This window comes from Nuphar pumila, chromosome 8 (genome assembly GCF_984573655.1).
Source record: "Nuphar pumila chromosome 8, dmNupPumi1.hap1.1, whole genome shotgun sequence".
Classification (NCBI taxonomy): Eukaryota; Viridiplantae; Streptophyta; class Magnoliopsida; order Nymphaeales; family Nymphaeaceae; genus Nuphar; species Nuphar pumila.
Genome location: NC_143256.1, coordinates 26817219 through 26841022, shown reverse-complemented (window position 1 = coordinate 26841022; position 23804 = coordinate 26817219). Strand labels below are relative to the sequence as shown.

General features: G+C 37.4%; 1 protein-coding gene across 1 annotated transcript in view; it reads left to right on the top strand.

Moving 5' to 3' along the window:
* Nucleotides 1-23804, top strand: part of LOC149829847 (BAG-associated GRAM protein 1-like) — a 145915-nt gene that overhangs the window by 66116 nt on the left and 55995 nt on the right. Inside the window, exons 9-11 of the mRNA XM_090016117.1 lie at nt 10218-10247; nt 10349-10448; nt 15675-15781. Of these exons, the coding sequence (XP_089872243.1) occupies nt 10218-10247; nt 10349-10448; nt 15675-15781 (237 nt within the window). The remainder of the gene's footprint in view (nt 1-10217; nt 10248-10348; nt 10449-15674; nt 15782-23804) is intronic.

Below are 23804 nucleotides of genomic sequence, written 5' to 3'. Positions count from 1 at the left end.
GTTCCGGTATTGAACCTTGAACATACCTCTAAAGGCCCTTTCCTTTGATGTGAGCTTCCATATTGCCGGTCTAAACATGATAGTTCGAACCACTAAGTTTAAAGCCAAGGGAGAAGTGAGAGTCTTTTTCGCCTATTAGAGAGGATAGAAGATGAGGAAAAACACATACCTCAAAAGTTTTTCATGTCTTTCTTGACAAGAGAAGCTTCTAAAATATTGCCCAAGAAGGATGATTTACTTCAATCTTCAAAATCTTGAAGGCACGATTTTCGAGGCACTCGAAAATGAGGATACACACTATCCTCCTTCTTCAACGAGGCTCTGATACCATGTAAAAGTATCTCTAAGAAGATACGAGGATCAAGATTACAATATTCTTGGAAATAAATACGTGCCCGTAAGCACAACAAGAACACTTGAGACACTTGTGCACACAAGCACAATACAAACTCACAAATGCGCAAATCCATACACAAGAATCATAAGTATTAAGAAAATAAGCTTGGGCAATATTCCCAAAGCCTTAAGAATACACAAGGAGAGAGCCTCTTTAAATAGAGGAGGTGGAGGCCTTGGAGGGGCTCCACTTCTAGTCGTTGGAGCCCCTCCAACGGTCACAAATGTGACTGTTGGAAGGGGCTCAACGACTAGATGGTGGGCCCCTTCAAGGTACATCCTACCCTTTACAAAAAAGAAATAATAAATAAATTAAAAAAAGAAAAAATAATTACAAAACATATTCCAAAAAGAATATGTGTAAAAAGACTAAACTACCCCTATGGCTAAACAATATGAAAAAATATAGATTTGATATATATAATAAGTAGATACATATACATATATATTAATATATGTATATGTATTACCTTATATATATATTAGATTACATGGTTGATTACATAGTTTAACAAATGAATGAAGCCATGGGAGTTTGTAGGGCTCCCACATGGGAAAAATGTGGTTGGATGTAAATGTGTATACCCTTAGAAAACAAAGGGTTCGATAATGAACCCATAAATGCACACTAAAGGTGTAAATACACAAACCCACTAAGGGGCAACCAAAAGCACATAAAGTGCTAAACTCACAAGGGGGTTAAGCTAAAAGGCTAAAAAAATATGTCTTTATTATGAAAAATACGGTAAAAACCCTTTTACAATAAAACTAAAGCTCCCTCAAGAATAATGAAGTACAAGGGGAAGACCCCTATTTATAACCCTTTAGAGGAGCCACATAGGGGGCTCCCAAAGGAGTCGCTGGGAGCCCCCAACGACTCTTTTGAGGAGCCTCCCTAGGTGGTGCAAACCACAAAAAGAAGAAAAGAAAAATAAAAAATAAAAAATAAATTACAATCATATTCCAAATGGAATATGCGTAAAAATACATGAAATGACTAAACTACCCCTATGGCTAATAATAGAGAAATATATATTATATATATATAATTAGGTAGATACATATACATATATACTATATATGTATATGTATCAACCTTTATATATACTGATTAAGGAATATATTTTAACACCCCCCTCAAACTTTGCGTGAAGAACGAAAAAATTGAAGAATGTAAGAGGAAAAATCTCAAGGCTTCAAGAGTCTTCAGTAAGGATGTCATGAAAATAACAAATGTCTTCCTCCAAAAGTCTTTATTGGTGAGCACCTTCCATGATCTATCCAAGGTACTCCTTTCTATCTCATCTTCAAGATCTTGTGGAACAAACCAAGAACAGGTCCAAGTAAAAGATATCTTTGCACTTTAATCAAGTGGAATATTCCAAACAAGATTAATCAATCAAAACCATATCAGATGATTTATCCAAGAAACAATGGTGCAAAAAGATATAAAAGCATAATTATTTTATTTAAATCACAGGATTCGTCAAGACAAGATAATTACTTATGCATGCAAAATGATTTTAGAAGACCATCTTTCAAAATCATATACTTAAAAAATAATGTGAAAATTTTAAAGTGTATGCGAAAATGTATAATAAGAATGCTTGATGCATTCACATGATTCAATAATGAACAAACGAAAGACCACAATGAGGAACATTGAGATAGTTCATGAAGTGACAACATAAAGCGCCTTCAAAGAGCCAATACATAAGAAAATATATGAATTTTAATCAAGTGAGAGCTTAAAAAGCCATTATGAGCATATGCATATTGAATCAACACTTAAAAGAGTCATTAATGAACACGCTCCAATCATACTTTAATCAAGTAATATTACTTGAGCTTACAAGATAGGAAAACAAGTGTTTATTGATTTGAACAATTCTCTTGAAGGCGATTTCACAAAGGAAATGCTCAAAAGCATAAGATAAAAGAGTGTATAAAACACAAGAGTTCAAAAAGTTTTAATTCCATTTATGAGACAAAACTATCAAAATATATTCTTTGATTTGAACAATATGTGCACATAGCAATTGTGCTATAAAGTGAACATGAGTTAGAAAATCTCATATTAATACCAAATTTTAAATTCCCATAAATATGAAATTTTGTAAATCTCAACAATAATTTATCCATTACAAGCAATCACCTTATTAGACCTCAAAAAACCCACAAATCAACTGTATAAGCTACTAGAACAAGAACATAAATATAATGCCACTAAAGGCCAAAGACACACACGAAGATGTGTATAAACACATCTTGTCTACATATAATAATACTTGAAATGAGTGTATCAGCGACCAGAACAAGAGAATAAATGCCAACATGGGCTAAAAACATCTCTTGTCTATATAAAATAACACTCAAAACAAGCATGTTTAGCCACTAGAGCAAGAACACCATGCCAACTATGGGCTAAAAACACACACGAAGGTGTGACAATACATCTCTTGTCTACATAAAATGACACTTGAATTGAGTGAAAGAAGCCAACCATGGGCATACATCTCAGCGACTAGAACAAGGACACAAATGCCAACATGGACTAAAAATCACACACAATGGTATGAATCAATGTGCCTTGTCTACATATAATGACACTCAAGACAAGTGTGTTAAGCTACTAGACCAAGAGAACAAAGCCAACAAAGGGCTACCAACACACATAAATGTGTGATCAATATATCTTGTCTACATATGATGACAATTAGATAAGGGACATAAAAGAAGAAGACAAAGGTAATAAAGCTTGCAATGGAAATACAATTAAAGAACATCAATTTCTCAATATACCTTGAAACACTAAGGTTTCAAACTTTAGACATCCATCACAAAGTATACATAATTAAAAGCATCCATAAAATCAACGGCCAAAAAACAAATGAGTGACACACTCATAATTAGAGATCTCAAAACAAGTCATTTTAGAGACAAACTACAAGTTGACAATCTAAAATGATATAACACGAGGTGCCCATAACTCACCTCGACAAACATCTCGAATATATCAATAACAAGGCAAAAAAGGATTGATGCATCATATAAAACTTGTGATGGACAAAATAAGGACCATAAAAGGCAAAAATACTCTTTCAAAAACACAATGACAAAGAAATCATCTTGGGATAATCAAGAAAAGAAAACCAAGCTTTTAACAAAGAAATCACAAGAACCATAACAGTTCAGAAAGAGAGCTTTAACACAATACCCAAAGAAGGAATATTCAAAAGTACTTGAAAATTTATAAAATTGGGATTAAATCCCATACAACAAGTTTTAATATTCTTTGATTATGATGAGATATGCGGAAACATACAAAGTGGTATGAGCACTTACAATGTCTTATAATGATTAAACAAAAGAGTCAATATCCAAGTCCATTACACTTTCACAAAAAGAAATGTGCACAAAAGCTTCACAATGTAAAAATGTCTACGAAGAGACAATACACATATAAGCACAAAAGCTTTACAAAAGATGTGCACGAAAGCACTCACACAACACTTGAACAAATACGCACAAAAGCGTAAAAATAACAAACATGCACTAAGGCATGTATTTCATAGAAAAGAAGGAATGCTTGCGACCGTCAAGCCTTAATTCTGCAATCATATGCTTAACAAATGCAATTTAAGACAAAGAAGACCATATTACGGCCAACGTAGGCATCCTTTTAAAAGAAGAGATACAATCAAGAGTTTTTGAAACCTTATGTGAAAAATACAAACAAACAAGTTTATAAAGTTGCTTAATTAGAAGAAAATCAAAACTAATGAAATCTTTTATACCAAAAGATGTAATAGACACACTATGCATATTAAGATTCTATATAGTGTGGGAAGTTCTTTTAAAAGATCTTTCTTAATGAACACAATGGTTCATACAACATATTTACAACACAACAACAACAACAACATATTTAACACAAAAAAAATTCATTTTTTTTTAAATAAACCAAAAACATTGAAAGACCTTTAGGAGTTCTCACAAATAGTTATTATTAACAAGAACTACTTAGGATTAAAAAAAAAAGTGAACAACAACGATTTAGATATGAGAAATTCTCATACAAGAATTATATTATTTTTTCACAAAAAATGCACTAAAAAACTATAAACAAGAGAGGACCTTAAAACAAATTAGGCTTCATATGAGAGTCAAGAGCTTTTAAGCAAAGATCATTAATTTAGCAAGAAAACATATATAATTTTAGAAGTTAACTTATAGGTCAATTATGAAACAATTATGTAAAAAATAATAAATCTCACATAATTGAAGACAATTTTGAAAAACATAAATTACTATTATATGTGATGGGTAATCGATGAATGCGTAGAGAAGTATGTGAATTATCACAATCCTTCATATATATATAAAAAAAATTCAATCTTATCCAAACTTTCTTTAAGAACTTCTTACACATACAAAAGTTTTTTATCACAACCATGTATGCTCATTTATAAAAAATCTCTAAAAACTATTCGTGTATAAACACAATGCTAAGAAGTGTGCACAAGGGTACAAGAAGAACTCTCACAAATGCACAAAGACATGGATAATATGAACTTCAAGCTTTTAATACTTGAAGTCATCATAATAGAAAACACCTAAAGCCATACGAGTTCAAGTAAGATTGACATCAAATTTTAAAAATATAATATACGACCCATTTTTGAGCAATCATATATTTGTAAAACAAACAAGTTTACCAAATTTTAAAAGGAGATATTTTAAAACATGCGGACACGTGAAATGTGAAATGTGAAAAGAAAGGATTCAACTATCATAAATACTAAATCTACAAAATATATGCAAGAAAAATAGTTTCATAATGCAAAATACTTTAAGAAAGGGGATACATATCGAATAACTTCAAAAAAGAAAAGAACAATGAATACTTCACCATTTCTTGAGCGACACGCTTTCCGATGCACCAAAAGACAACCCGATCGTGACCTCGCTCTAATACCATGTTAGAAAACAAATGGGTCGATAATGAACCCATAAATGCACACTAAAGGTGCAAATACACAAACCCACTAAGGGGCAACCAAAAGCACATAAAATGCTAAACCCACAAAGGGGTTAAGCCAAAAGGCTAAAAGAATATCTCTTTATTATGAAAAATAGGGTAAAAACCCTTTTACAATGAAGCTAAAGCTCCCTCAAGAATAATGAAATACAAGGGGAAGATCCCTATTTATAACCCTTTAGAGGAGCCACATAGGGGGCTCCCAAAGGAGTCGTTGGGAGCCCCCAACGACTTTTTTGGGGAGCCTCCCTAGGTGGCGCAAACCACAAAAAGAAGAAAAGAAAATTAAAAATTAAAAAATAAATTACAATCATATTTCAAATGGAATATGCGTAAAAATACATAAAATAACTAAACTACCCCTACGGTTAATAATAGAGAAATATATATTTTATATATATAATTAGGTAGATACATATACATATATACATATATACTATATATGTATATGTATCAACCTTTATATATATAAAATATATATGATTACACTGATTAAGGAATATATTTTAACATATACAAGATCAAAACCAAGGCGAACAAATCATGGAAAGATACAAAGCTCGTTTTGTGGCAAAGGGATATAGTCAGTAGTTTAGGATAGACTTTGCAGAGACTTTTGCACTAGTTGCCCGTATGACCACTATAAAAACCATATTAACAGTGGCTGCAGTTAGAAGGTCGGAATTGTGACAGTTAGATGTCAAAAATGTCTTTCTAAATGGGGATTTAGAAAAAGTATACATAGATTTGCCTTAGGTAGTTGATGAGGGCCGGGTGTGTAAGTTGAAGAGAGCTTTGTATGGTTTGAATCAAGCTCTAAGAGCTTTGTTTGACAAATTTAGTGCTACAGTTATGAAATTGGGGTTCAAACAAAGCTTTCATAACCCTGTATGGTTCATTGCATCTTCTACTCGAGGACAATGTATACTTTTGTTGTATATGGATGATATGATAATTGTGGGGGATGATAAGATTATGATGAGAATGTGAAAGCTCGGTTGGCGAAAAGTTTTGAAATGAAAGACTTGGGCAAATTAAAGTATTTCTTGGGACTTGAGGTTGCATACTCTCAAAAAGGTTATTTGTTCACTCAACATAAGCATGCAACTGAATTGATTGACAAAACAAGGACTCTTATGGAAGCCAACTGCAAGCTAAAACATTTAGATGGTGAACTTCTTGATGACCTTACTGTATATAGACAGTTAGTAGGAGTCTGATTTACTTGACCATCTCCAGGCAGGCCAGATACTATTTTTTCTGTGCATGTAGTGAGCTAGTTCATGAGTGCTCTTAGATCTTCTCACTTGACAGCTGTATTGATGATTATTAGATGTATTAAGAGCACGATGCGTTATGCTCTATTCTTCTCTTTTTCATTTGCATTGGAATTAAAGGTATATTGTGATACATATTTTGGGAGTTTGTCAGGACCGACATTCCACAACTAGGTTTTCTCAGATTTTCTCACTTGACAGCTGTATTGTCACGGGCTAATTTTCCAAGGCCAAATTTTTCGCATTTCAAGCCAAGGAAGGCCCGTGCGGCACTAGGCCTCACGGCCTAGTCAGCCTCACAGCACGTGTTTCCCATACGTAAACTTCTTACCCAGCGGAACGTCAACTTAACAAACCCTTCTTTTCAAGAAATCCTTCCGAACATGGTCCATCGTGCATCTGATCGCCACTTACGTGCCTAGCCGTCCCATACCGGCTAGCACCTTCAACAACCAAGCCAAACATGCCTTACAGCTCCCACAAGCAAGCGCACGTTGACAAGGGCTGAAACGTGCCTTCGCAGCACTACCGACTTAACCAACATCCAACACGGGTCATGGGGAGCATAACACATCCCAAAGCCTTTACCGATGCATGTCATGCCTCCAACCATCATTGCAAGCTACCTTTCCTCAAGCCCAACCATCTGAGCCAACAACGCACAGATGCCTTAGCCTCGCGTGCCATGGAGCAGATCGCAGCCCCATGGGCACGCCCCCAACATAACCTCACCACCGAAGGGACCAGGTCTTTCGACCCCCAGTCCGAAGACCAGTTGATGATTCCATGCCATAGCGATAAGCACCACCCAAACTCATTCGCTGGCGCTGTGCACTCACTTGCACAACCCCGTGCCACCATGCACGGTTGGGACCGCACCGCCGCACCAAGAGTCGCCTACCCGCGCACCCAAGGCCTTTGCCTACGTCCCATGGGGGATTTGCACTACACACGGACACCCCCATGCACTCCCAGTGCTGCCCGTGCGATATAGGGGTTGCCTATGCCAAACTGCTGCAACATGTGCCAGACAGCTCAAACAGGAGGTCCCCTATATAGGTATTTTAGGAGCCAGGCCCCTGCCAGCAAGAGGAACCCGAATAACACTTGGGGAACCATAAATTTCTCAACTTCGGAATTCTTCAAATCCGCCTTCACCCACGCGTTCCCCATAGTCCATTTACACGGTGAATCTTCGATCTTGGCCCCAAACAACTTCAAATGCTCATTGGATTATCGCCTCAAAGATTGTGCACGCAACTGTGCCCACACTGCGCACATTGCTGCACATGCCAAGCTCTGACCATGCTCACCGCAACTACGTGCCCACCGCATGCTGTGCTTCGTACGCCACATGCACAACGCATGACAATGGTCTGTGCAACACACGACACCACTGTTATGCATGTGCACCAAACTCTGCACACATGGGCAAGGCCTGTTTGCCACGGGGTTGGCCCGACTGCCTCATGCACGCCGCAACCAACCAATCCATCACTCTTGGGGCACTTCCACTGCACTTCACATACATCCATGCATCTGTTGCCGCATCTGCACTGCACCACACCTGTGCACATGCCACACTCCTTGCACAGCCCTGCGCCACACTCCAGCACATGACACAATCTGTGGCATGCACGCACCTCTTATGAATGTGCACTGCACCCTGCCAGTGCACATGTCACACACTCTTTCCACTGTCCAGTGCCAAGCTCAGGCACATGACGCAATCAGTGACATGCACACACATCTTTTCAGCATCTGTGTTGCACCAACCCGTGCACATGCCACGCCCCTTTGCACAGCCCAGTGCCAAGCTTAGGCACAGGGCACTATCAGTGGCATGCATACGTCTCTTCAACCCCATGCACCGCACCAAGTCCCATACCTATGGCACGTTGCAAGGCTCTCCGAGATTTCAGGTGCAACAACTGTATTGATGATTATTAGATATATTAAGAGCACTATGCATTATGCTCCATTCTTCTCTGCTTCATTTGCATTGGAATTAAGGCATATTGTGATACATATTTTGGGAGTATCTCAGGACCGACATTCCACAACTAGGTTTTGCATATTTTTAGGAGATTCTTTGATATCGTGAAAGATTAAAAGGCAGTAGAGAGTTCCTCTATCCACGGCAGAAGCAAACTATCGTTCTATGACTCAGGTCACTGCAGAGATCGCATGGTTGAGATAGTTATTGCAGGATATGGGAGTTACTGTTGAGGCTGCCACTACCTTTGTATTGTGACAATCAAGAGTGTTATTCATAGTCAAAAATCCAAAATTTCATGAGAGGACCAAACACATTGAGATAGATTGTCACTTCACTCGTAGGACCTACTTAGAAGAAATCATATCATTGTTTACATTGGGACCGCTAGTCAGATAGTGGATTGTTTCACCAAAAGTCTACCTTTGAAGACATTCCAACCCTTTCTTTTCATGCTTGGAATGATTGTGTTCTCATCATCTCAAGTTTGAGGGCGAGTGTTAAGGAATGTAAAGCCTATATTACATGTATATGTGCTACCCCTTTTATTTTGTACATATGTCTATTATAGAGGGGCATTTCTGTAACATAGTTATAGGGGCCATAGTCAACTATTTTTGTCTTCCTGTGTAAGCTGAAGGGGACATTCCCTATATGTTGTATCGTTCATTCTTTTGAAGCTAATGGAGTTTCTTCGAGCCTCTTCTCATCTTCCTTATGTGGGCTTCTTCTTGCTTGATACTAGATATATTACATGCAGAAACATAACCAGCCCCAAAGAATGGAATCACTCTGATGCTGCAATACTGTAGAGAGAACAAAATTCCATACAAACCTGAAGATTAGCGTGAGCAATTGAATTATGCTATCATCAACCCTTTAGTGTAGCTTCTTTTGAATGGAATTAACTGCACCAGTGCACCTCCTCAGGCTGTAAATATGACTCTAGCAGTCCACCACACCAAGGATCAGTCCTAAACTTAGCCATTAAGCAATCACCTATACTCCAATCAACCTCATCTTTAATGCCATCACATGCCTACGTCAGCCCTTTCCAGAAATAAAAACTTCAAAAAGCCCCTTTAAATGACCATAAGCTTCTTCACGAGAGATATTTATCCTGTAATATAGTAACAAATAGAGAAGTCTTGCAACAGACATCAAGAGAATACGACCGATAAAAGCCTTATTAATATCATGAAGTCTTTTTAGACCAACCTGGTTGGATGTATTGCTTATGCAAGCTTCTTGTCAGGTTGAGTTCTCCATCTTGAGCTATCTGTACTTCATTCTTGCAATTGATTTAATTAAGTACTGTCCTTTTAAATGTTGGTTCTGTGTATTGTCATATCTATTTAAGTAAGCTCATGATTATGTCATTTAGCAATAGTGTTCTGTAATGAAGTTATGTACCTTTCTGTTTGTACTTTTGCTGGTTACATATGAGATAGATGGCTTGTCACAAACAAAAAAAGTGTTTTAAGAATTACCCTTTTTGTTTGGTTAGGTGGTTATTCCATTTGAAGATGTTTATGAGGTAAGGAGACTCTTTCTTATATAGAAGAGTGCATGAGTTACTGAGATAAATTTCTTGGTTTAACAGAAGGATTAAGTGTTGCCAATTTTTGTAATGTACAGATAAAACGAAGTCAACATGCTTTTATTAACCCTTCCATCACTGTTGTACTTTGCACTGGTTCTGGTGGATATGGCGTGCCTCCCTTGGGAGGTACGGAAGGTAATATTCAGTTTCTTGTTCTCTCCTTTACCTGTTTATGTTTTCAGCCTTGAAGAGTCCTTAGCTACTGAGCATGCATATAACTTTTGTCTCAACCTTTTGTAACTTTTTTTCTTTTGGATTTTCTTCCCTCCCCCATTATCTGCATTTATACACCTTGCTATGAAGCATGCTCCCATGTTTAAATGAGTCTGACAACCTTTCACATCAGCAGAGCTCCACGCTTATGAATGTCCTTTTTTGTTTATGCTTTTGATCATTTTCATTTTAAAAGTTATATAAATTGCTGAAATTAAAAACCAAGGACTGTAAACACTATTATCATGGGAGAATACTTGTAGATTTTAGTTTCTGTGCATGTGCTGTGTAACGACCCCAACTCATACCTCTTAAAAAGTGTAGAATTTTTTTTTAACAAGTGCGGAAACAATCCCAGAGACCCTGGGCCTTTACAGTTAAACACAACCACCACCACAAGAGATCTTATACTCATCTTTCACACCAAACTAAATCAAACCAAACTTTATTGATTCAAATATAAAGAGTTTGAGACATAAGTAAATGAAAGTAAAGAAAGCAAAAATGAGTCACGTCGTCCAAAGAATCTGCCCTGCAGTCGTGTAGTCCCTTCGTGACTCTTCTTAGAAGCAAGTCCTCCCTACTAGGCATCTAAGGCTGCGAAAAACATAAAAAGTAGGGTGTCAGAATTCAAAGAATTCTGCGTACGAATCTCTCTAATGAATCAAACAAGTAATAAGAACATAAATAAGATTCATACAATATTTTAGATAAATGCAGTTATGACAACTTCATAAAATAATCATTTAAGCAGTATGAATCAATTGCTAAACAAGATGAAACAATTATCATCAATAGAGAACATCAATTATGCAATAAAGACAAGTATCATGCAATAGAGAACGATTATTGATTATCAGAGAATATTTAATAAATGACAAGGATCACAATTAAAGCAATAAAGACATTTAACATGCATTAGGAAACAAACATCATGCATTCATCAATATATCACAATTAAGAGAACAAGTAAATATGCATGATCTAATGCATAGCAGGAATATACATGATTTCAGTGCAATGCATGAATAATTTATTATCTTAAGTCAAGTTATCTTTCATATGCATGTCCCTATTAGTATGCACACACATTTAAGTTTCACTTTTTATTATTACCATTGCCTGCGGATACTCAAAACGAGTAAGAATTTCCGAGGTCAAGTAGGTTTCTCAGGATAACTTAGCACACAAGTTTATTTTATTACTGGGTTCCAAACTTAGTCCTCGACCGATATCAAGAAACATCACCATCTATCAGAACATTAGAAATCAGCATCTAATATCGGGATACTAGGGACATCAACATCCACAAGTGTCACTTTCTTGGTATACCAAAACAACAACTGTGTCTACACACTACCTCCAGGCAAAGTGACAGACTCTCCCTAAGACCGTGGTCAGGAGAAGAACCTCAATATCAGGTTCAGGGGGAACAACGCACACGAAGTTTTAGTATCTCACGGTTTCATCAAAACCGCAATATTCAAGATTCCCACACTAAAGAAGGGACATCAAGGAAACATAAATTACACTGTTATTTACTTTCTTTTATCTTGTTATTAATTCATCTCTTTTATATTTGCAAATCAACATGCAGAATTAATAACATAAGCTTGCAAATCAGCATGCCAAGCTCTTCACGGGACCACAACTCGTAGCAACAATAGAACAGTGCAATTAAAACCACAATATCAAATATGATATTTGCAATGCATAAACAAGTAAAGCAAGGAGCACACCGGCTCAAGGCATCCTACAGCCCATGATGACCCACTTTGATCACCCATGCATTCATATGCAAAAATCATTAGGAACATGCCAATGCATTCATTACATATCACATGCTTTTCAATGCACAATCACACATGCCAATTCAGAGATGTGCATGAAACAACAATATACATATGCATGTGCAGAGTTCACAATTTCATATTCATTGCATGCTTTCATTCAATTTGCATATTCATGTTAAATGCATGCTTTCATTCATGAATAATTTTAAATCAACCATGTAAACACTCATGCAAGTATGCATATGCCGACACATAACTTTTCAGGTTTGCATATGCATGAGAAGCGAAACTTTGCACTAATATCTTGATGCTGCATAACATACCAACATTGATTTTTTTTTCTTTTTCAGATTCAAATAAGCACATTGGATGAACACAAGTTAAATATTAGCACGTACAATGTGGCCCATGCTTATGCATAAACTTAGCATGCAACGAAATTCGACGCATGAACCGAATCCTACAGGAAATTTGGTTATTTTTCAGACATGCTTCATGAACAATCTTTTTAAAAAAAAAAGAATACCCTTTTTCTTTTCTTTTTTTGTAAAACAAAACCCAGCACCCATCTGCCCAGCTGAGCCCACTCGACTGGGCCTACAATGCCTGACAAGCCTGGTAACCAGGTCTGTCATCACCTAGTTGGGTGCTGGCCATGTCTAGCCAGTTAGCACAGTCCAGTCGAGTGGTTGGCCTGGCCTGGCAGTGGTGTTGTTTTGCCGTCTCAAAGAGCCAATATAGCTGATCAAAGAGAGCTTCATATGCTTGTTTCTGACCGATCCAGAGTTTGATATTGCAGGAACTGGGCCTACGTAAGTTGCATATTTCCTGCAGCTTCTATATGTTTTTCTTTATTGAGTTCTCCATATTCAAGAGGAAATATCTAAACTTTATATTTTAAGGAGAGCAAATTTTGGAATAGAGGTTGTGGTTTTACACCATCCGTTTCTGTGCTGGCTTTTAGTTCCTTTTAACAATGATCATGTTCCATCTCCAATCAAGTTTAGTGTCTTTATGTGACCATTTTATGGTAGTTAGCATGCTTGCAATTATGGCAGAGATTTTCTAACTGCATAGCCTGGTGTTGCTTTATCTGAGAGAAACCTGAGTATTAGTTGATCATTTCTACACTTACAGAAGCCACAACCAAGTTGTAGGATTAAAAAAACACTAGTCTACCAATATATGAATGTTCACTGTTTGGTTATAGCAAATTGACCAGGTGTGATGGGACATTGGTTTTCATGTCCTTTCTGGTAAGAAATCATTAGGACATGTGACATTGGTTTTCAAATAGAATGACTGGCCTGACAGGTCTGCCAGCCCTGCACTAGGCCTGCCGACAGGCTGACCTGACAGGGCCGAGACCTGCCCCACCGAGCCTAGCTCGGTTGGGCGGCCCGGCACCCACCGCAGCCCACTGCCCCATCATTTTTTTGATATACCTATATATGCACAGTCATGTTTAGGCAGCTTGTATATATATGAAATTTCATGTTTCACGTATGCATTTATATGCATATACACAAACAGTTATGCATGCATGGACAGACTTAAAATTTAGATATGTATTCACATATATAATCACACTCAAACGATAAATGATGCTTATGCAAAATTTCACTTAAATACGTATGTACCGCCCATTGCAATAAAAAAAAATCTATGCTGATACTCATTGTTACATCCAGGTTTTCAAGGTTTCACATGCTCTAAATCCGGGCCAGATTTGCGCATGTTGCAAACATGGCAAATCTGTCTCGAGTTAAGATTCCCCAATCACGAGAATCAAAAAATATATATATTCTCCAAAATAAACCCCGAAAAGAAAGGTGCAACTCCCATCTTAGAGTAAATATACAGATTTACTCTTTTTTCCATGGATTTTCACTAAAACATTTCATGGAATACAAATCCATGCTCTTTTTCTCATTCAATTCAAGAGAAAGACCCGTACCATGAATCCAAAACAAGAAAATGACGGTAGAAGGTGGATGAATGGTTAGAGACGATCGAATCTCCCCTTCTTCTTCTTCCTCTCTTTTCCCCTCTTTCTCTCTCTTCTCTTTCTCCCCTTTCTTTTTCTCTCTCTTATTTTTTTTCTTTTGTTTTGTTATATATAAAGAGGGTGAAAGGGGGTGACGCCCCCCCCTTCTCCGGCCCATCTAAAAGGGCTGGAGAGAGAGCTCAAAAATTAAAACTCTTTTATATGAGTTTTTCGAAAATTTTAAAACTTTTCAAGTTTGACTTTTCAAAAATTTATTTTAACAGAACTCTGAGTCTCTCAAATCTTCTTAGATGTTTCTAGTTAAGTCTAGGGATTTCATTAAAATAAATTTTCGGAATTGAATTAAATTAATTAATTATTTAATACTTAATATTAAATAAATTTTCAGAAGCTTCCAAAATTTACCAAATTAAATGGGAGTCTTCTTAATATAAATAAACCCCAATTTAAAGGTTTTTGATAAATTTAAAGTTAGAAAAATCGTTGGGCATGGATTTCGATCGGGATCCGGATCCAAGATCCAAATCCATCTCCAAAATCCAAATGGGTTTTGAACTGGATCAAATCCAGATTAATATGGGTCTTGGATAGAGTCCAAATTCATATTAATTTGGATCAAATCTGGTCCGATCCAAGACCGGATCCGAACTGACAAACTGCTCAATTTTTGAAAAAATGTGATTTTTGGGCCAACCGTAGCTCGAATCGAGAAAAATAAAAAATCGTTGCGCTTGGAATTTCGAGACGCATCTAACGATATATAACTTGAATTTCGCTTCTGAAATTCGCCCGAAAATAACCTGAATTTCGCTTGAATTTAAAGGTAAAAAATAAAACTTGTTCTCACGTTTCGGTTGGCTCGTTTAGACCTAGAAAATGAGACCTGGGTCAAACCCAGACTAAAAAACATCGATCTAAAATCGAGGCTCAAACGATTTTTCTCCCAGACTTAGCCAATTTTTCGAAAAAATCTCAAAATGGCTACGTGTGAAAATACGCGATATTACATGCTGTGAGCGTAAAAGTTGATTTATTTAAAATTTATCATTTGTTTCCTTCTTCTTTTAATACTGTATCATGTTTGTTCCTGTCTTTGCTGTTTTTGAAGTTTAGGTTCATGTGTCTCAACTGATCATTATTACAGGATTGCTCTCCATAAATGTTATTAATATTTTAATGAATTACTGTGGTCCATGATGGACTTTTCATACAACCTTTCATATATACTTCATTCTCTTGTAGATTTTATGTACAAATTTTCAACGATATACTTTCTCAGTTCTCTAGTATATTTGCATTAAAGTCTTCAAAGTCTTCCTTCCCCATCTTCTATTTTAATTTTTCCAGGAAGAGTCAGATATAAATTTGCATCGTTTTGGAACAGAAACACCGCACTCAGAGCTCTACAAAGAGCTGCCAAGAACTTCAAGGAAATGGAAGAAGCTGAGAAAAAGGTTCTCTTCATCTCCCACGTTCCCTTTCTGATATTGTGTTTCTTGCTGCAATTCATTGTCTACAGTGTTGGAATGGGGCTTAAGTTTCCAAGGATTTAAGGATCATTTTCTTTACCTATAAATTAATCTGGGATACAATATCAAACAAATTTTGTTTTTCTCATCAACCAGTTTAGCTTCTGGAAATATTATTTTTTTACAGAGTTGTTTTTATTTTCTTGGATGTCATTCTCTTTCGATATCCAGTTGTTATCTTCAATGATTTAGAGTTTTCCCCTCATCTCTTTTTCTTTTCTTTTGTCAAAGTAGGAGTTACTGTTTACTGACTACACAAAAGTATTAATCTATTATTGATATGTTGTTAATTCAAGGAACTTATGAAATGCACTGTGATTAAGGATCGAGCTTGGCAAATTAGTTGGCTGTACTTTCTCTATAACATGACTTGTACACTAAATCAAGATTATCACAGCAAATTAGATGTTTCTATGCAGTCTTCTAGTCTTCCATTTTGTGACAATACATCCTTCGAAATTCCTTTATGTGGTAAGTATCCAGATCACTAAGCAACTTTGTGAACTTTCGAGTTAAGAAAACAATGAAGTTCACAGCCAATATGGACTTCCAAATCTGATATGTGCTTGGGAGTATCATATGAATATGTACTTCCAAATGGTGTGCAAAAAACATAAATACTGATGAAGGCAGGCTACTTTCCAAAGCAATAAAAAAATTAGTCATGCCTGTTACACTCTCTTTTTCTATCGTCAACCCCCGACATACACATGAAAGGCATGAAAACAAGCTCTGGTATTCCCAGAATTTTTTATCTGGGCTTTATTGGATATGTTGAATATTCTAGAATTTTGAGCTTTTTGGTAAAAACTTTGTAATTGGAAAAAAAATGTCATTAAGGTTATTTTAGGAGAAGAAATTTCCTTTTGCTAAAGTTGTTTGGCTGGGATCAGATTTATTTGTCAAGGTGCAGTGACCTTGAAAAGTTGGGAAAACAAAGGCTGAGCCTGAAATCTTAAACTTTTAAGAATATGACCAATACTTTTAGAAAGCTTAATTTCTTGATAGGTGACTCATTTTGAAGAGTTAAAAATTATGCTAGGAGTTGTTTTGCAAGAAATTAAACAGAAACATATTCTTGCAGCTCCAGTGACTATTTCTTACAGGAACTTTCATAGTTGAATAGCACTAGAAAAAATATTTTGCTTTTTTGTATCAACAAAAGGGGAGAATGAGGTTCTATTTCTTGATAGATAAGGAAGTGCAAAAGGATTTTTGGGCCTGCCTCTTGTTCTATTGTTTATACCATAGTCACAAATATCGGTCTCGGCAATGTCTTGGCCAGGAAATTTCTCACGATAATATAAGTTTAGTTGATAATTTCAGAAAAATCTCTGTACTCTAAAAAATTGAAAAAAATATAAAAATAGTAGAAATAAGTGAGGAAAATAACATGTTTAGATAAGAAAATACGCATATAATAAAAGTAATAAGTAAAAAATATAAAATAAAGAAGAAAAAAATAGTTAAGATATAGGAAAAAAGGAAAAAAGAAGTAAACGGTTATTCATAATATAGTGATATTATCGTGATGTTATTGCGATAATATTGTGATATAAATTTCTAATATTTTCAAAATATCGTTATATTTGGCCTTTAATATCATTTTATGAATTAACAACTATATTATTGCTATATTTTCAAAATATCGCCTATATTTGTGACTATGGTTTATGCTACACCATGGAAGGGAAAGAGGAAGACTATTTCACAAGCTTAGAAATAAACAAAAGAAATTCTCATTAGTTTGAAGCTACGAGTTTACCATAAAACCTTTCATCCAATCATTGCAGTACTAGCATGCCGTGCATGTCTGATAGCACCACTACGATGAGAGGGATATCGGTTTCTCAGAAAAAAATCCCAATATCATTTAAAAATTCCAAAGTCCCGTGCTTTAGGTCGGGAATATCCGAGTCATTTCGGATACCAAAACGAAGGACCGAACGTACGTACTACCTAGGGATACATAGTCGAAGCCTTTTCATTACGCAGATTTGAAGGAAAGTTTCGGTTGCAAATATGCAATCGCCAAATACTTGTTTTGCTTTTCGAGACAACGAATAATACGAGCTTTGAAATCTCGCATGTGAAAACCTTTTGAAAATAAAGACTTAGCGAGGATGTAGAAATTTGTCTTTAAATGCACACATAATCATAAGTACGAAGGAGTACACGTACCTTATAAAGTCACATATATATACAGTAAAGCGTAAGCCCGTGCACATTGCAGTGCAGTGGCAAAGTAAATGATATAAAGCAAGGGTCGATGTTCGAAACCACATATCGAGCTAAATAAACAGTGTAAGCGATGCACGATGTACAAAACCGTACATCAACTAAATAAATTGCATAAGCAGTGCACGATGTACGAAACCGTATATCGGCTAAATAAATTGTGTAAGCAGTAGCCTGTGCACATAACAGCACAACGGCAAAATAAATGACATAATTTTAAATAGACAAGAATACGCAAAGTTGCGTCCTTGAGTTATATATATATATATATATATATATATATATATATATATATATATATATATAAGTTAGAAGTATTCCGTCATTTGTCCTCGTATGCAACTTTTCCCTACCTCGAAGTTCGTCAAACTCGTTAACAATTCCGAGCGTAGATTTTTAAAGGCTCATGCCTTGGTAAGCGTATCGCATCCGTTGTGCCGGAGTGGAGCGTTAAAAAGATTACGTTGCGCTGTATAAAGGATTGTAGTAAAACCTTATCGTGATAATGATTGTGTTGTAGGGTCAAACCCGAACCCAGTTCGAGCTGATTGGATCGATCCGGGCTCGGTACAAGAAGTTGAGCTTGATTACTAGGCATAAAAAGAGTAAGTTTGGTTCGGTAAGGAACCAAGTTGATTAGGCTTGACCAAGCTGGACTCGGTTTGACCGAGCCAGGCTCAGTAATTCAAAAATGGATCAAGCTTAGTTCGACCTTTGTCAAATCTTAGCTTGGCTAAGCCAAGTAAGAGGCAGCCCAATGTTGCCTCTTGACTGAGTCAGACTCAGTTTAAGAAGACCGAGCCAAGCTCTTGCCAAGGGCGAATTGAGCTGGGCTCGGTGCTAGCCTGGCTCAGCTCAGCTGCGCTTGACCAGCTTATCGGGTGTAAGACATGACTGAGCCGCGTTCAGTTTTGAAAACATGGCCGGAGCTGAGCTCGGTCTGAAAGCGAGGACCGAACTGGGCTCAAAATTGATTGAGCTCAACTCGGTCGAGCCTCCCCAGCATGGCTGGGTCACTGCCGCAGGCAGTGGCCAACCCACAGCTGAGCAGTTCATAGCCGAGCTAGGCTCGGTTCCTGCGCAAGAAAGAAAGAAGCCAAGCCAGGCTCGGTTCCTGGGAAAGAGGGGAAGTGAAGGTGGGTGGCGGCTTCAGCCGCCCCACCCGGGTCAGTAGGAAAAAAAATGAGCAGAGGTGCCTCTTGGCAAGTCAAAGCCACCAGCAGTGGTGGCTCTGGTCTGCCGACAACAAAAAAGAAGAAGAGAGAGAGAGGGCGGCACCCTCCTGTCGGCAATAGAGAGATGAGAGAAAGAGGGCTAGGAGGGCGACACCCTCCTGTAGACAACAGAGAGCGGTGAGAGGCAGCGTACCTGTGGGGGGGGGGGGGAGCAAGCCTCCATGCGCCGTAGAGAGGGAGAAGAAGACCGGGGGGGGGGGGTCGGGCCTGTTTTCCTGCGAGGAAGAGAGAGGTTCGTAAAGAGAGAGAGAGAGAGAGATGGGAGGCGTCGGGTCTCCGACGTGAGAAGGGTGAGGCTCAGATCGTGCTTCAGGGACTCAAGTAAGAGTCGAGAGAGAGGAGAGCGTGGTTCGTAGAGGGAGAGTGAGATTGGAGGTGTCGGGTCTCCGGCGTGAGAAGGGGGCTCCAACGTGAACAGGAGAGAGACGAGAGACAGGAGGGTTCAGAGTCGAGCAGGGGTGGGCTTCAGGGGATTTACAAAAAAGAAAACCCCCATGTGGGGGTTTTTAAATAGAACACGAGGGGGGGGGGGTGTCGACCCGGATCTGGTCGAATCCAACCTGGATCCAAAACATCTTTGTGTTTTTTAAACCACGAGTCTTACGATTGCCATTATGTCCAAGAAGAATTCTTGAAGAAGACCATCACTTTACGTATGTGCTATCTAAGTATCAACTGACAGACTTCTTCACTAAGGCACTACCATCTCCCAGATTCCACTTTTTCTTTTTCTTTTTCCTTTTTCTTGACAAACCGGTCTAATATGCCCCGGTTCATTACAATAGTGGCATATAATTCCCTTTCTAGGCCCATTACTATTTTTGTTAAAATGGGGAGGTCTATAAGCTTTAACATTCGATCCGGGCCTATTAACGGCCAAAACTTCATCACTTCTAATGCTCAAGCCAAGTCAAGTTTCTTCTTGACATATCTCGGCAAGGGCATCTTCAATAGGTAGGGCTTTGCTTCTATGGAGAAGAGATGCCCTTGTTCGAATTCCGGGCGAAGACCATGAAGGAATTGGAAAAAGTGCTCCTTTTCAATTTGTTCCCTTCTTAGTTCAATATCTTGTGGAGCAACCCATTTGGGTTCAAGAAGGGCAAGCTCATCCCAAAGAGGGGTTAGAGAGCTAAAATAGTCCCGGACACTCATATCCATTTGTTTGGTGGAACGAATTTTTTCTTGACAAAAAAATTGCCGAGCAAGATCCTTTTGGGTATACATACCCTTAAGGAAAAACCAAGCCTCATTGGCTCTTCTAAATTTGGCAATATTGGCACAATTTTAAGGTCTACATTGTTCATAAACCATGCCAAAATTTTGGCATGGTTACTTTCCCAATCCTCAATTTTGGATTGATGTTCATTAATGGCTTTGATGCGCTCATCGCCATGTAAAGCCTTTTCAACTTCATTTTCAATTTTGGTAAGAACAAGAGAGGGTTCGGGAGTAGTTCCCATAACAAAGCCCCAAAGTTTCTTACCTCTTAGATGATTTTCCATAGCGGAGGCCCACATGAGATAGTTGGACCCATTTAGCTTGAAAGAAAGCTCCACTTTAAAGTCACGTTCCATCGGCACCAAATATTCTTCCTTTCTTCAAAACTTTGAGAGGCACGCGTTCCAAGATGTCAAAGAAGAAAAGCCCAATCACCAACCTTGCTCTGATACCATGTAATGAAAAGAGGCGGAAGCACCAATAGAGCAAAAGGTCACTCTTTAAGAGTGACTACAAGAGCCAAGAACACAAACACAAAATATGCACACACACAACTCACAAATATAGAAAATGACTTAAAGTCATAAGTTGGATTTATTGAAGAAAGGAAGAGAAGGGTGTAAAAACCCATACATTTAAGAGGGGAACACCTCCTCTATTTATAGAGGAGGAGAGAACAAGAAGGGACCACAAGGGGGCTCCCTTGTAGTCGTTGGGAGCCCCCAACGGTCAGATTTCTGACCGTTGGGCCCCCAACGACTACAAGAGTGGGGCCCCTTGTGGTTCAAACAAAAAACAAAAAAGAAAAAGAAAAAAAGAAAAAAAGGAAAAAGAAAAAGAAAAAGCAAAAATATAAAAAGTACATTTTGCAGTTTTTACAAGAATACCCCTATCAGGTATTTCACTAAAAGCAAAATGTATATATATACATATATGTATATATATACTTATATATATACGAATGTATATATATAAGTATATATATATATATATATATATATATATATATATATATATATATATATATATATATATATATATATATTTTAACACGCCCCCTCAAACTTTACAGGGAGAAGACCGAAAGTTTGCTAAGGAGGAACATAAATCGTGGAGTTGGAAGCGCTTTGGTGAAGAAGTCAGCTAGCTGATATTCTGAAGTAACATATGGTAATGAGATAGTCCCTCTGAGATATTCGTCTCGAACATAATGACAATCCATTTCGATATGCTTTGTCCGCTCATGAAAGGTGTGATTGCTGGCAATGTATATCGCACTTTTGTTATCACAGCAGAGCTTGATAGGAGTGAAAATGAGGACGCCCATGTCAGCAAGGAGACTTCTGAGCCATACGATTTCCGTAGTTGTCATCGCCATACCCCGATACTCAGCTTCAGTAGATGATAAGGAGACCTTCTGCTGCTTCTTGCATCTCCACGAGATGAGAGATTCACCTAAAAAAATACAAAGACCCGTAATTGAGATACGATCATTGGGATTTCCTCCCCAGTCAACATCAGTAAAAGCAGTCAATTCAAGAGATGAGGAAGAGGCTAAGAAGAGTCCCTTGGAGATGGTATTTTTGATATATCGCACAATTCTCATTACGGCCGCCATATGAACCGTGGTAGGTGCGTGCTGGAACTGGCTCGCTGCATGAACCGCATGAGCTATGTCAGGACGGGTGATGGATAGATAGGTGAGGGATCCAATTAATTGACGGTAGGGAGTTGGATCTTCAAGAAGAACATCTTCAAGTCTTAGTTTCGCATTGATAACTTCGGGAGTCTCAACTTTCTTTTCATCAGATATTTCTGATTTGGTACAAATTTCAGCAGCTAACTTCATTTGAGATAAGATGTATCCACGTTCGGAATAAGCCACTTCAATTCCTAAAAAATATCGCAAATAACCAAGGTCAGACATATCAAAGGTATCTTTTAGCATAGATTTAACATCATTTACTCCCTTTTTGTCATTCCCAGTGATGATCATATCATCAACATACAGCAGAAGCATGATAATGGAGTCACCTGTCCTTTTAACAAAAAGAGTAGTGTCAGTATAGCAAGAAGAAAAACCTAAATTGATTAATACATTACTAAACCTATCATACCAAGCTTTAGGAGCTTGCTTAAGTCCATATAAAGCCTTTTTTAATTTCAAAATTTTTCCATTTAAATTCATACCCGGAGGTGGTTCCATATAAACTTCTTCATTTAAATTGCCATTCAAGAAGGCATTTTTAACATCAAGTTGAAAGATAGGCCATTTTTTAACAGAAGCTATATCAATAAGGGCTCGAACACTAGTCATTCGAGCAACTGGGGCAAAAGTTTCATCATAGTCTACCCCATACTCTTGGGCATATCCTTTGGCAACCAACCTAGCCTTATATCTTTCTAATGAACTATCACTCTTAGTTTTTACTTTAAACACCCATCTACATCCAATGGGTTTCTTGCCATTGGGAGGATCAATGATTTCCCAAGTTTGCGCCCTTTTAAGGGCATTAAGTTCAAGTTCCATAGCTTCATTCCAATGAGCATATTGTTTGGCATCATTGTAATGAGATGGTTGGTGAAAGGAGTGAAGAGCAAGATGACATGCTCGATAATTAGGAGAAAAAGAGTCATAAGAAACAAATCTATTTGGTATCTTGGGGATGCGATTTGATCTTCTTTGAGAGGTTTCTTCTATCGACTCACTTTGAGAAAATCTTTCAAGAGCACACAGAGGATTTCTTTCATTCTTTCTAGAGTAGACTTGTATTTGTCTAGACGTATTTTCTTCTAAGTTTTGATCATTATTTGGATGTTCAACAAGATCTTCATTAAGAGATTCACTAGAATCAACATGATCATCTATGATGTTTTCTTGAGGTAACAAATCAAATAAAAAGGAATAGTCAATATTCTCATTTGGTTGATGCGAAAAACCATTTTCTTCTTCGAGGAATGCGACATCTTTTGAGATATAAAGCTTATTCTTAAGAATGTCAAAACATCGATATCCTTTTTGTTTTTCGCCATATCCCAAGAAAATACATTCAATAGCCCTAGGAGAAAGTTTATCATTTTTGCGAGTTAAAACAAAGCATTTACATCCAAAAATTCTTAATCTTTTATAGTCGGGAGACATATTGTAAAGTTTTTCAAATGGAGAAAGATTTTTTAAAGAGGATGAAGGGATTCTATTGATGAGATATGTTGAGGTTAGAACCGCTTCGGCCCAAAAGGATTTTGGGATATTTTTT